General features: G+C 37.9%; 1 protein-coding gene across 1 annotated transcript; it reads right to left on the bottom strand.

The window, feature by feature from the left end:
- Positions 1-13,153: 13,153 nt before the first annotated feature.
- LOC308638755 (V-type proton ATPase 16 kDa proteolipid subunit c-like) lies at positions 13,154-13,680 on the bottom strand. The gene has a single exon (XM_081276520.1). It carries the CDS (start codon positions 13,640-13,642, stop codon positions 13,223-13,225), a length of 420 nt encoding a protein of 139 aa, XP_081132646.1. The 5' UTR covers positions 13,643-13,680; the 3' UTR covers positions 13,154-13,222.
- Positions 13,681-15,686: the final 2,006 nt, after the last annotated feature.

Here is a 15,686-nt window from a genome sequence, read left to right as displayed (position 1 = left end):
GTCCTCTTTAACAAAAAGTCACTGAGGAGAAGCCAACCAGTATGAGGATAGGGACCAAGCCAGACCAGTGACAGTTTCATAGATACCAACACAGATTGAATAAACCTGAGAACCAGAGAGAAAGGTAAAAGTTAGGGTAGCAGGAAAAAATATTCCAGCAAGTTACTATTGGAAGTTATTTAACTCAGACAAGGTGATCCTGATACCTGGTTTGAATCTAGGTTCTGAAATTTGTGAGTTTAGGGGATCTTGGAGACATGTCTTGGCTACCTAGAAAACCCTTGAATACTCCTTATGTCACTATAAATCTTCAGAAAGTGTGAGCAGTAGACCTACAGCCCATGTTTGCTGACCCAGGTTCAATATTTTTTTCCCAATATAACTGAAGATTTCTCTTGGGTTTAATCCTTGTTCAGAAGACTCTCTAGGTTGGGATAAAGCTGATAATTTAGTCATATCCTGTTGTGCCTAAGTGTAAGGCCAAACATATGACTATTACTCAGGAGAACAATGAGAGTCAGACAGGCATTCACTTGAAAGAAAATCAATAGCTGTTTGGTTTGCTGTGTATTACTGATTTAGAGACAACCTTCCCATGTTCAGAGCTCAAATTCTGCACTGGCCAACAAAAGTAAATAAAAGAAGCTGTGAATGATTTGAAGCAAGTTAAATTCTTCATTCTTTTTTTTTTAATTTAGTTATGCATGGATACAATATCTTTATTTTGTTTATTTATTTTTATGTGGTGCTGAGGATCAAACCCAGGGCTTCACGTGTGCTAAGCAGGCGCTTTACTACTGAGCCACAAACACAGCAAATTCTTCATTCTTAAATATGGCTAGTGAAAACAGATCCTGATCTTTGTTTTAGGTTATTAACCAGATTTCCCTTCAGTTAAGATCAATAGCATTTCCCCTGTCGTAGTTTTTCAATTAGAGGAAAATGATTCTTCATCACAAATTGAGTTTTTAGTAGACTTTTAGTTCTAGTCCAAACATGCAACATAAAAATCATACATTTGTTTGTGGGAACGTTTTTGGATACATTGTTATCTGTTGAAAGTTGGAAAAATATCTATTTTACACTAGGCATTTACTGTTTCATTTGAAAACTTGATATATCACTTGGTTTAACAAAATTAACTCCAAAAATTTAATTATATACTAATTTCATTGTGACTTCACATAAGGGGACTGAAAATTATTGCTGTCTGCATATAGCTCTTGGGAGGATATTTTAATGGATTTGACAATACTCTGCTATTTGAATTAAACAAATGTGTTTGATATGATCTCTCTTGGTCTGTGTTTACCAAGTGGGCTATTGCTGAACTTTCATTTTTATAATCCAGATAAAAGTATGTTTAGCTTTAAAGTCTATTTTTAAACCCTAGAACATCATTATTTGATGGCTACATTCCAAGTTTGATTTCTATCTCCCCCTACACACCTGCCACTCCATCTCAACAATGTTTTCTGGTAGAGTCTACTACTTTCATTATTAGAAAACATTGTCTGTTAAATGATTTTTAAAATTATATTGTTTGATCTTGAGCCAGATGTAGTGGTATACACATGAAATCCCAGTGACTTGGGAGGCTGAAGGAAGGGGTTCACAAGTTCAAGGCCAGCCTCAGCAACTTAGTGAGACCCTATCTCAAAATAATAAACAAACAAACAAACAAACAAACAAACAAATGTTCAGTGGTAGAGTGCCTCTGGGTTTAATTTCCAGTAACCCCCCCCCCAAAAAAAGACTATATTGTTTGGTCTTGAGGATTTTACTTGCTTTAGGATGACATCTACCTTAGAGGTTTTGTTTTAAATTCATGTTTTTAGTTTTTACCCCAAATCCTGATACTCTTAGAAATATTTCTGACTATACAACAGCAAAATGAAAGTGCTACCGATGTCTATTTACATGAACCACCAACCCTTAAATGAACTGGACATGTTCTTCATGTAGGAACAGAGTGTATCCTGACATTCTGTTAGAAAGATTAAATCAAATTAGCCTGGATAAGTCAACTGCTGTAAGGACTGGAAACTGCCAAATTAAACTTTAACAAGAGTTACAAATAGTACTGTGCCTACTTGGAAATGAATAAGGTTATTAAAGGTTCAGTGAAGATAAGTTTGATTTTTAATATATTTTTACTCACTGAAGAAGAAAATAAAGCAAAGCCTATTAATTTTTGTACTTGGTTATGCTTAGAGAAAAACAATTTTTAAAAACTAAGATGAAAGAGCATTTAAATGAACAAGACTTAATTAAAACAGGAAACATGGTACCCCATAAATATGTACAGTCATTTCAATTAAAAAAGAGAATTTAAAATTTTTTAAAATAATGAAATAAAATCAGAAACAAAAAAAATCAATTAAAAAAAACTTGAACTTTTGAGACATTAGCAAAGATAAAAATGAAAACTAACATACACTTGAAAATATCTTCACGGCCAGCAGCATCAATTAAGCACAGAACAAGGCAGTATAATATACTGTCTAGGAAATAGAAAGTGTCAATATTTGAGCCCTTTGATATTTAACTATAGAATCATGGATAAGAAAAAGCAGACTCTTCTTGCTCATAATTTCTGGATATTGAAATACCTGACATAAATATTATTAATTGTTTTATCTCTTATGAAAAATTATTATTTAATGGCACTTGTTAAGAAAAACTGGGACTACAAGTATTAGCTACTTAGAACTCCAGAGCCTGTCCACACACCCAGATGCTAGAGCACACAGGTGCTGAGATGGTGGCACCCGATGGCTGATAATATGGACTCTGGTGCAGGGCTGAGTTTGAAACTTGATCCAACTATCCATTAACATGAATGATCTTTATGATCCTCAATTTATTCTTATGTAAATAGGATGATGATGTCTATCGCATGGGGTTCTTATAAAGATTAAATATTTTAAAAACTTACAGTAATACTGGGGATATAGCTCAGTTGGTACAGTGCTTGCCTCACATGCACAAGCCCCTGGGTTCAATGCCCAGCACCACACATACACACACATACACACACACACACAAAAAAAAAAAGAAAATTAAAGCACTTAGAACAACCCCTGGGTGATTCTAAGTATCATTTTTACTTTCTTAACATGAAAAATAAAACAAAAAATCTTATTCAAGAGAACATTATGTATTTGTAAAGTATGTACTCTAGTCAATGGTCCTATAAATTGAAAATAATGGCATTTCTAAGGTCTCTTGCACTTTAAAATGCTAGAAATCTATGCTTGTTAAAGATAGGAACTTCTATAATAGAATAAAGAAGTCAAACATGTCTGCTTTCTTAACATTTGGATATTCAGATACTGACATTTTGATTCCATGGTATACTGACACATTTCATGATTGTAAAGAGCGAACTATTTAACATTCTTTTTTCTTTAAACAAAAAATGTATCTGGATGGGCCCATTCTTTTTTTTTTTTCTGGTACTGAGGATTGAACTGAGAAGCACTCAACCACTGAGCCACATCCCCAGCCCTATTTTGTATTTTATTTAGAGACAGAGTCTCACTGAGTTGCTTTGTGCCTCCCTTTTGCTGAGGCTGGCTTTGAACTCATTATCCTCCTGCCTCAGCCTCCCAAGCCTCAGGGATTACAGGCATGTGCCACTGCTCGGCTGGATGGGCCCATTCTTAAGCTCCACATGGTTGCTCTGAATGTTCAGGCCACATCAGTGTGCTTTTGCTCAGTTCCACCCCAAAGAAAAGATTTTTTTTTCTACTAGGAATTGACCCCAGGGGTACTTAACCACTGAGTCACATCCCCAGTCCTTTTCATTTTATATTTTGAGACAGGGTCTTGCTAAGTTGCTTAGGGCTTCACTAAATTACTGAGGCTGGCCTCAAACTTGCAATCCTCCTGCCTCAGCCCCCCAACTCTCTGAGATTACAGAACTATGCCACCACACCCTCACAACAAGACCATTTTGGATCTGAATAAGGAGAGATTGTGCTAGGCAGAGGTGTCCACCCTGTGGTTCGTCATTTCCATTCTAGCTATACCTCACCTTGTGGCTCACTTCTGATAACTGGCTCTGACCTCATATCCATAGCCAGTGTCACCGGCCCCACCACCTCTTATAGAGCACCTATGTGCCAGCTCCTGCTCTATATCTGTATTTTACATATTAACCCATTTAATTTACATATCAAATGTAATTTACTTATCAAATGTACATACCATTTATTTTGCATATTAATTACAAATCAATTTGTATATTGAACTTACATATTAAATGCAATTTACATATTAATCTGTGCATTTTACATATTCAACCTTTGAATCCTATAACACTTCCATGAGTAGAAACTATTAATATTCCCATTTTACGGAAAAGGAAACTCAGGGAACAAAATTTCACATGGCTGATATGTAGTGGAACTGTGATTCAAACTCAAGTCATCTGGCTGTAAAGTTCATGCTTTCAACTCCTATACTATATTACTTAGTAGTTAAGACCTGAGGCCTTGGGACTGGCCCCTGAGTTATTCCAATTAAAAAAAATCTTGCTTTCATATTTAGATAGTGCTTCTAGTTCAAAATGATTTCACTTCCATGATCTTACTTATACCTTTCCCCTGCTGTATGAGATAGGACACTGAGGCTAACGGGACACAGGAGGCCGTGAATGGTAGAATCAGAACTTGAACTTGGTCTTTGACTTTCTTCCCACACCCCATGATTCTGTTTGCAGGGTTTAGGAAAAAAAAAGATATCCATGAGGTGTGAAGTCTGATGGAAGTGGGGTCTGAGCAAGAGCTTGAATTCTCAGTAGCTTTGGAATCAAGAGAGGAAAGGATGAAAAAAAAATAGAGAATAAAACAAAATAAAAATAACAGAAAAAGGAAATGGGAGAGGATGGCTGCTAGGTATACTGTGATGGGAGGAATGAAAGGACTTGGTAGTAGTTTGGGAACTGGGAATGAAGGAAAAGTTAGAAGTAAATGGGCTCTAAGGTTTCAAATGTGAGAAAGCAGAAGATCTTCAATGTCATTAGCAGAAACATAGATAAAAGGGGAAGTGGTTCAATACGAAAGGCAGGGAGTTGGCTATGACACGGATCAGGCAACAGTTGGACATGTAGGTGGGAAAACATAAAACAGATGAAAAGATAAGACCTGAGTCTGCACAGTGGCGCACGCCTCTGATCCTAGCAGCCCGGGAGGTGAGGCAGGAGATGGCGAGTTTAAAGCCAGCCTCAGCAATTTAGCAAGAATCTCAGCATCTCAGTGAGACCCTGTTTCAAAATATAATATAAAAAGGGCTGCAGATGTGGCTCAGTGGTTAAGCACCCCTGGGTTCAATCCCTGGTACAAAAAAAAGAGATAAGATCTGGAGATGGGCATCCACTTAAAGGTGATATTTAAAATTATAGGTTGGGTGAGAAATCACAGGCAAAGGAAAAAAGTAACAGATTATGAGCTGAATGTTAAATCTATAGGAGAAGCCCACAGGTAGGTAAGAGAAGAGGAAAAGGAGACGAGGGAAAATGATAGAAAATAGTTGAATGAATAATATAGAGTAATGGACAACAAAGAAAGAGAAAATTCAAGAAGTTGGAGCTGATCATAAGTGTTACCTAATGCAAAGGAGACAAAACGGATAAGGATTTGGAAAAGCATTTCCTAACAGCACTATATATAGATGATACTTAGAAGTATAATCTCAGTAAAGTGATCAAGACAGTTTCATGACATGGGGGAATCTCCAAGGAAGTAAAATTTTAAAGAGAAATTGAGGAAGTATTAGTTACCTCATATATATATATATATATATATATATATATATATATTTTTTTTTTTTTTCCTGAAAAGCAAGAGAAACCAGATCAGGTGAATTTCCTATTCCAGTATACTGTGTATTTATCACATTTGTTTCTCTAAGAGCTTTGCACTACTTCCAGATGATCTTCCAGAACTTAAGGTGGTCACTACAGCTAACAGCTTTGCAAGTAACAGAAGCAATGAGATCCACTTGCTTTAGTGCTGTCTTTAGTAGAATCAGAACCGTGGGCTAGGCATGATGGGAGATGTGGAGAAAACATAATCAGAAGATATGGAGAAACAGAGGTTTAAGGAAATGATGATAAGATACACAGAAAGAGACCAGCAGGAACTGAACCCGGCTGCAGAGAAGTTAAAGAGGTCTGGGAAATCATCTAAAGTGTGTGAATGTGTGCAGGAGGCGGTGGCGAGAGAGAAAGAGAAAAGAGAGTGAGGGAGCACACCCGAGCAACATATGGGATGTACAAAAATATAGTTAGAAGTAAATCCGAAATAGAACATATGAAAGATGATTATCCAAGAGTTTACATATGCTGGCAAAACAGTCACAACATATGTCATTGTGTAACAAAGCTTAGCTTAAACAAACTGCTCATTTCACACATTTTAAAGCTGTATTTCCCTTCCCTTCCTTTAACGCTCTAAATAATTATAAGAAAGTGGTTTCAACAAAAGTACTAAATGTGCTCCAAGACACAAAGTGGTAGAAACCCAATAATTGTATTCATTAAACCTGTTATTAGAAAACTTTTATCAAAGCTGAATAAATTGAAAGACAACACATTCTATCAGAGAATTTTTTCTCTTTTTAATTTTTTCTTCTTAGTTGTAGTTAGACACAATACTTTTATTTTATTTATTATTTATTTATTTTTATGAGGTGTTGAGGATCGAACCCAATGCCTTGCACGTGATAGGCGAGTGCTCTACCACTGAGCTACAGCCCCAGCCCTAGCAGAGAATTTTATTATCTCATAAATACATAAAAACAATATGATTCAACAATGAAAAGACCAATAAGACATTTTCTCACCTTTCCTCGTATCCACTTTCTTGATATTAGTTACCCATATGTAATATATATGTACGTGTGGGTATGTGCATATATGTACTAAGGGACGTAGAGAACTATTTAAGGATTTCACTAGAGTCCAACTGAATGGTACTGAATGGTACTTAAGTCATGGAGTATGAATTGTTAATAGTGTTGTGTTTAAGCTGTTGTCTAAACAATTCATCATAAGTTGAAAATATCAAACACTTAATTCTTGTGTTTAAAAGCTTTATAAGGCTGGGTGCTATGACGCACACCTGTAATCTCAGCAGCTTGGGAGGCTGAGACAGGAGGATGGAAGCTTCAAGCCACCTTCAGCAATTTATAGCAAGACCCTGAGCAACTTATTGAGACCCTACCTGAAACTTAAAAACTAAAAAGGGCTGGTGATGTGGTTCAGTAGTAAAGTGCCCCTGGGTTCAATCCCTGGTACAATAAAAAGAAGGGGAAAAAGCTTTATAAGGAGGCTAGTATTTAAACAGTATTTATTTTAAATGTATTATTACATATAAGTAATTTTTTCTATTTTGAATGCTTTGAATATATAGCTCCTGTTTTCTCTAGTTTGCTACATTATGTTGAAAAAATATATTTTCACTTAAATAAGGGAGACTGCATTGCAGAATAAAATGACCTATATTAAAGAGAAATTTTTAAAACCTGATGCATCTTTACATTCATAGTCAATATCTCATCTCCTGCTGTTAAAAATATCACATTCTTGTTGAGATTATTCCAGGGTTTTCAAACTTGAAACCTTTCTACTGATTATCTATCCATACTGGATGTCCATCCATATCAAAAATGGAACTGATATCGTGTGCTTGTATGAATATGTAACAACAAATCATGTCCATCCATATCAAAAATGGAACTGATATCGTGTGCTTGTATGATATGTAACAACAAATCCCACCATTATGCACAACTATATTGCAGCAATAGAAAATATAGAATAAATTTTAAAATTTTAAAAATGGAACTGAATGCAAAAAAAGATTCAATAATGCTAAGTGCAACATCTGAAATTTCTAATAATTGAAAGAAATACAGAGAAAGATGACTGTCTTGTCTTATACATAGAAGTGTGAGAGGTTCTTGACAAAATGACATAGTACTTATGCTGTGAACTTCTATCTTTTGTCACTAGTGTTCAGTAGAATCTATTGCAATGTTTCACTTTGTAGATTAAATTAAGTGCTCATAACAAAAAGATACCTCTCTTTCTCATCACAATTCATCAAACTTATAGCAGCCTGATGGTCAAAATGTCCTTGCTGCATGTATTTCTCCCTTTCTCTTTTCATTGTAAAATCCAATATCAAATGATGGGAGGAATAATTTCCTTCCTGACCAGTAAACCTCCCCCAAACCCTTTGAAAAAATACAAAAATCAAGATACAAAATACAAAAATCACGAAAGCAGATACTACATTGGAGACCCACAAACATATTAGCCTTACCTCAGACTGAAGGTTAGACTGTTCAGTAGACTTGCTGTTCTTTCAGACACACAACCTGTACAATCCTGGGCTACCTGACCCTCGTGAAGTGCTAGGAACTTGAAAAACCAGCCTCCCGTGTTTCCACAATCTATTTACACATCGAACACACCCAGTAGCACAGAGTAATGTTTATCTCTGGTGGACAGCTTTTCCAAGACGCATGCAGTATCTGCACAGTTGAGCAGGGATCAGGAGGGGAAAGGTAATCAATTTCATCTTCTAAAGAACATTTAAGAGGTTTTCTGACATGATATACTTTTTCCACTAGTGCTTTGAAGGTGATTCATTCATTCTTTTAACAGACTTTTCAACACCCGGAAAACTATGTTTAAAGGATCTGAGAAAAATATATGAAATAATAACAACTAACACCTATGTGCTATATACTGTTGTAAATGCTTTGCATATGATCTCCTAAAACTCCCCACATTTATTAGGTATGTACTAATATTATTATTTCCACATTATGAATGAACAAACAATAGTCTAGTCATTGTCACCCAGTTAATAAATGGTAGAATCAGAAGATAAGCCCAGGTACTCCAATGTGGTAGTAGTCCACGTATTTAACCGTTGCATTGCACTGAGCATTAGGTAATAAATAAGGCTCTTTTAGGGCATGTGTTGCACTGCATCTTGAGTTGAACAAAGTGAAGTTTTTAGAAAATTGTTTTCCTAAGATGATTTATAGTACCAAAGTCACGTCTATTTTTAGCAACCGTGGGAATCCCAAAGAAGGGGCATAGTCATTACTTCTAAGGCTTCTGCAAAGTCTTGGCTGGATGTCCAGGATATTAACAAGGTATTTTCAAGGTCATTTTATTCTTGCTGCACCAAAGCTCCAACATTCCCCAACACTGGCTAACTAGTAATAACTTTATTCCTCTTCAAACCTGTAGCAGACATGTGTGGCCCTCAGCCCTCTGAAAAATCTCCAAGTGGATTTGTGGAGTTGTTTTGTTTGTTTGGTTGGTTGGTTGGTTTTGTTTTTGTGGTGGTGGTGGGTTTTTTTTTTTTTTTTTTTGATTCTAGAGATTGAACTCAGGGGCGCTTAACCACTGAGCCACATCCCCAGCCCTATTTTGTATTTTATTCAGACACAGGGTCTCACTGAGTTGCTTAGGGCCTCGCCATTGCTGAGGCTGGCTTTGAACTCGCAATCCTCCTGCCTCAGCCTCCCGAGTTGCTGGGATTACAGGCCTGGCCAAAGTTGTTATTTTAAACCATAAAGTTTTGGGTGATCTGTTATGAAGGTGGAACTACAGGATAGACCCATAAAAGAAATAAAATATTGAACATCACGTGGTATTTTCTTCGATAAAAATGTATGAACATACCACAAAAGGGACAAAGGAGAGGAAGGTCAATTTTAACCTGGGTATGCCCTTGAGTCTGTGCATGTTTGCGCATGTGTGAAATGACCTCCGGGTTTCATCAATGTGTCATGGAAGAGATGGGGGCTGGAAGAGGCTCCTACCTTAGCCTCCGAAGCCACTGGGATTACAGGCATGCACCACGGAGGGATTTGTGAAGATCTTGCTCTGTATAGCAACTTCCTTTCTAATGCCCTGTCTTGCAAATCCCAGCTTTTTCAGGTCTATTGAACTCCAGTGTCTGCCTTCTTAGTTCAGCAGGACCACTGTACTGTGTTCTGCCTGGAATCCAGTTCACTTCCTTAAATTCATTATAACATTTTCCCAGGCAGAGCTCTAGTGTGATGGCTGAGCTACCTTGTAAGTTTCCTATGAAATCACTGCATTGTCCTTCCTGTTGTACAATGCCTGAAAAACAGGTCATATATTTTCCCCCAATTTTTTAGTTGTTTATACACAGGAGCCCATCGAATGCCAGTTACTCCATCATAGTCACAGCAAAAGTCTCTCAGAGGGATTCACTATTGACTAAAGTGTCACCAAAAACCTTATTCATCCTGCCAAGCCTTATACAGTTTTTCACAATTCTAACCCCTCTCAGAACATGATCACATGTTTCATGCAACAGGAAGGTGACGGGAAACCAGGAGAAACAAGAAAATTTAGTTTGCATCCTGTATCCTTAGCAAGTTCCCTTACAAACAGATGTTGAGACAAGGATTAGTTAAAAGCTTATTTGGGAAGTGTATTAGTTTCTAGTTGCTTCTTTAATAAATTTCCACAGTGTCAGTTGTTTAAAACAACACACATTTATTGTCTTGTGGTTCTGGAAGTCAGAAGTTGAAAATCATTTCACTAAGTTGAAGTCTGGTTGTTAACAGGGCTGCACCCTTCAGAGGCTCAAGGGGAGAATCTTATTTGCTTATGTTTTCAGTTCCTTGAGTGATAGTCCTTGTATTTCATATCTTGTGGCCCTTCCTCCATCTTCAAAGACAATTACATAGCATCCAAGTTCATTAGTCACATTATCTTCTTCAGTGTCAAATCTTCCCTACCTTCCTCATAAGGATACCTGTGGTTCATTTAGGGCTCGGCCATTTAATCCAGGATAATCTCCCCATATCAAAAGCCTTCCCTTTGTAGGTATCATATCTACAGTGTTTCTTTTGCCACATAAGGTAACATTAACAGGGTTAGGGGTTAGAAATTAGATGCCTTTCAGGGCCATTATCCAGTCTAGCAAAGTCCATTCTGGCTCCCAGCAATTCATATCCAATGCACATGCAAAATATATTCACCCCTTTCTATCAATTCCAAAAATCTCAACCAAGTTTAGTAGTAATCCGAAGTCCAAAATGTCATGATTTAATCAAGTATGAGTGAGACTATAGATGTAATACAACCTGAGACAAAATTATTTTCCATCTGTGGACCTGTTAAACTAGAAAACAAGTTGTATACTCTCAAATAGAATGGTGGGGCAGGTATATGATAAAAGTTATAGATAGCCTGATTCCAAAAGGGAGAAAAAAGTAAAAAGTAGAGTCAGTGGCCCCAAGCAATTCTGAAACCCAACTAACAAGTTCTATTAGGTTTTAAGCCCTAAAAATCATCCTCTGTGGCTTAAAGCTCTGCCTTCTGGGCCTGCAGTTCAAACTTTGGGACAGAGGCTCCATCCTAAGGCCTTTGCTTTGATCTCTGGGCATAGTTTAATATTATTGATTAATATTCTTGTCCCTGCTGTATGGATTCTCCTTTAAAATAGGGGCTGGGGATGTGGCTCAAGTGGTAGCCTGCTCGCCTGGCATGCGTGTGGCCCGGGTTCGATCCTCAGCACCACATACAAACAACGATGTTGTGTCCGCCGAGAACTAAAAAATAAATATTAAAAATTCTCTCTCTCTCTCCCTCTATCACTCTCTCTTTAAAAAAAAAATGGTTACAACATCTTTTAGTTGCCTCATGAGTTAAATAAAACCTTTTAACATGTGTTCATTTCATACCTATAATGAGTATCATGATTTAACCCTGTTCTAAAAATCGTCTTTTAATCGTTTCAGATGTCAAACCAAAATGCCTGATATATTCACCTACCATATCCAAGCAAATTTCTTTTTTAAAAAAATATATTTATTTCATTTTTATATGGTGCTGAGGATCAAACCCAGTGCCTCATGCATGCCAGGCAAGCACACTACCACTTGAGCCACATCCCCAGCCCTTCCAAGCAAATTTCAATGACAAATACACTTTGTGCATGGTTTTAAACATATATATATATATATATATATATATATATATATATATATATATATATTTATTTATTTATTTCTTGGCTCTTTCAGTGGAATCCAGATCACCTAAAGAATATCATTGACTCTATTTTTTTTAGTTTTAATTTTAAGTTTAAACAAACTTAGTGTTTGTTTTATTTTAGATACATTTATAACCCACAAATTGTTCTCCAATGTTGGTAGAATGGATGAGAATTTCATTTTAGGGTCTGATGATTTTGAGATCTCTCTAAATGAATTCATGGCTTATAGAGACCTAATCTCCATTAGGTGACAAACAACAGAAAATATGGTTTTCCAGTCTTTTTGTTTGTTGTTTGTTTTTGAGCTCAAATCAATTAAGAATCTTGTATCCTTTGGGAAAAGAATTTTTAAAAATATCTAAACCAGTGTTTTCTCTTTTGGTGCTTACTTTTGACTATGCCTAAAATTGTAGAACTAGAGTTACAAGCTTTATTTCTCTCTGCCTGTATGTTTGTGAGTATGTAATGTTTTTGTACCTCTGGATGATATTAATATATTAGTTCATACAAATTGCTGAATTAAAGGAGCTTTATTCTGATTACATATGTACTAGCCAATTATAAATTATAACCATTTAAATAATTTAAAGTCATACAGTTTATGCAAATCTTTAGGAAATAAGACTAGCTTAATATTTTGTGGGTTTTTTTTTTCACATCCGAGAATTTTATTGGACACAGATGGGCGCCAGGGCCTGGTGGCTGGCGTTCTGCCCCCGACCTGGGCACTGGGCACAAGGGGCGGTTCTATCCAAGGAGTCTCAGCAAGGGGGACTCCACAAGGCAACACTGTACCTAAAGGGTACTATATAGTTGAGAGATGAGGGTTGCTCCACAGATGCATGAACAAGGTCAAATCTTTTATAAATAAACATCCAGTGAAGAGAAAAATTACAACTCTAATTCATCCTTATACACAAAGCACTCTAGGGCGGTGGGCAGGGGCCGGAGGCTGGCATCCTCACTGGTCGGGGTCCTGGATGGGAGATGAGTGGGCCAGGCGGGGCAACAGAAGATGGGCACTAGGACACTAAGCATTTACAAGACCAACTATGGAGGAGGGGGCAGCTGCCCCTGAGTGTTGTCAGGCTGTTTGTTCTGGAATGAGGAGGGGGGTGGTCTTTACATGGTGTTCTGTGGGTGGTGAGCTTGAGGGACTACTTTGTGGAGAGTATGAGGGCCACCATGAGACCATAGAGGCCAAGCACCTCAGCGAAGATGAGGATCAGGATCATGCCCACAAACAGCCGGGGCTGCTGGGCAGTGCCCCAAACACTGGCGTCCCCCACAATGCCAATGGCAAAGCCAGCTGCCAGGCCACTCAGGCCAACGCTCAAGCCTGCACCAAGCTGGAGGAAACTCCTGTAGAGGCTAATACCATCATTCAGGGAGTTGGCGATGAGGACTGCCACCACCAGGCCGTAGATGGCGATGATCCCAACCATGACCACTGGGATGATGGACTTCATGATCAGCTCCGGCCTCATGACTGACATGGCTGCGATGCCGGCGCCACTCTTGCCCGTGCCATAGGCGGCACCCAGGGCCCTGAAGGTCATGGGGGACAAAGCACCCATGACCGCAAAGAATGAAGCATACTCGGGGCTGTTCTTGGTCTTGGACTTGTCTGCGAGCAGGGCAGGGTGGGGGCGAGCCAGCGACCTGGCCCATCAGCCGCTGCGCTCTAAATACCAGCACCGCCATATTTTGTGTTTTTTGATGGTTAACGTTGTCTGTCAACTTGCATGGGCTAAGGGATCCCCCGACAGCTGGTAAAACATTATTTCTGGGTGCTTCTAGGAGAGATTAGTCTTTGAATCAGGAAACTGAGTAAAGATTGCCCTAACCAATGTGACTATGCATCATCCAATCCATGGAGGGCCCAAATAGAACAAGAAAGTGGTAGAGGGAGAATTCACTCTCTCTAAGCTGGGACGTCCATCTGTATCATGGGATGGCCAGCACCTCACCAGGGAATTCTTGCCTGCTCAGAGGGATAAGCCTCCTGAGAAATTAAAGTCTAGAACAATTAGAGAAGAACAAAAGACAAAGAGAAAGGATACTTTTAAAGATGAAGTCCTGATAGGTCCAATCCAACAGGAGCTGGAGCTGGACAACTAGAAAATGGCTCCTATGGTTTATTTAAGGGGGGACATCAAAGGCAGGAGTAAGGTTTCAGAGGTAGAATCTTGCTTTGTGACATCTTGCAGTCAGCAGATTAACTGGCATCTTGGCAGGTCACACCCATCTCAGAGGGGCTATGAGGCTACAGCAGGTCACCTCATCTCTGGTGCTGTGCGGAACCTTTGGCAGAGCTTGAGTAGGACTCACCATGTGTCTAGGCAGTCAGCCAGAGGAAATGTCCACCGGAAGTTCCAGACACTAGATTATCCTATTCACTAGGCTGTGATGAGCCATGCAGTCCACACACAGCCCACAGATGGCTCTCAACACATCTTCTCTTGGCCTCATACATAGGCATTCCTGGTTTGAGGGCCTATAGACACAGACTGAATTATACCTTCAAATTTCCAGGGTTTCAAGCTTTCAGGGTGTAGAACTTCTTGGCCTCCACAACTAAGTGAGACAATTTCAATAATATAGCTCTTCATATATATGTGTGTGTGTGTGTGTGTGATTATATATGTGTGTGTAAATATATATATTTACACACACACATGTCTATATATGTGTGTGTGTGTATGTATATATATATATATATATATATATATAATCTCCAAATATATATAACCAGAAATGTATATATCCTATGGGTTCTGTTTCTCTGGAGAACCCTAATACAGATTTTATGAAAATAATAATGTCTTCCCTAACTTATCAATACTAAGTATAATGCAATCACATATTTTTATGTTTCTTGGGTGTATTTTTCTAAAATTATACAGTTTTACTAATAAAATGATCTAGAATTGTTTCTACAACAAGTTTAAGATGTAAGTATCATAAATTTGCTTAAACAATTTGAATTCTTTTTCGAGCATTCAACAAATGTCTTCATCACTTAAAAGTTGAAACACTGAAGGAATTTAGAACTTTTGAAAATGAAAAGGACTCAGGAGCCTGAGGCAGGAGGACTTCGAGTTCAAAGTCAGCCTCATCAATTTAGTAAGACCTTGTCTCAAAATAAAAAAATATAAAAGGCTGGGGATGTGGCCCAGTGGTTAAGCACTCCTAGGTTCAATCCCCAGTATCAATCAATCAATCAATCAATAGGATTCTGAATGTAGCTCAGTGCTAGAGCATTCCTGGGTTCAATCCTGAGTACCCTTCACCCCTTGGCAAAAATCAAACCAAACAAACAAAAACTCAAAGAGATGCATGTAGCTGAACGAAACTGAGTTAGATATATTCATGAGCTATCTGAGAAAAATCACAAACAGTACACAATTATCTACCTCTAGTTTTCTCCATGAAATAGAAGTTACTTGGCTTAAATGTTATAATTTGTATGTGTTAATGATATTCTACTAAGGAATCTCCAGATAAGGTTTATGTTTTACTAAGAGAAAAAGTAAGATTTTTCTGTTCAGAAGCAAAATGGCTTTTTGTCCCACAAGAGGAAAGAGACTGGCAGAAGACAAAATTGAGCAGGTATCAAAA

Source organism: Spermophilus citellus, assembly GCF_964194105.1.
Source record: "Spermophilus citellus genome assembly, chromosome: X".
Classification (NCBI taxonomy): Eukaryota; Metazoa; Chordata; class Mammalia; order Rodentia; family Sciuridae; genus Spermophilus; species Spermophilus citellus.
This window is presented reverse-complemented; position numbering and strand designations above follow the sequence as displayed.

What these genes read in the sequence shown, in the direction of transcription:
- LOC308638755 (XM_081276520.1), bottom strand. Translation starts at nt 13,642, where the DNA reads ATGGGTGCTTTGTCCCCCATGACCTTCAGGGCCCTGGGTGCCGCCTAT.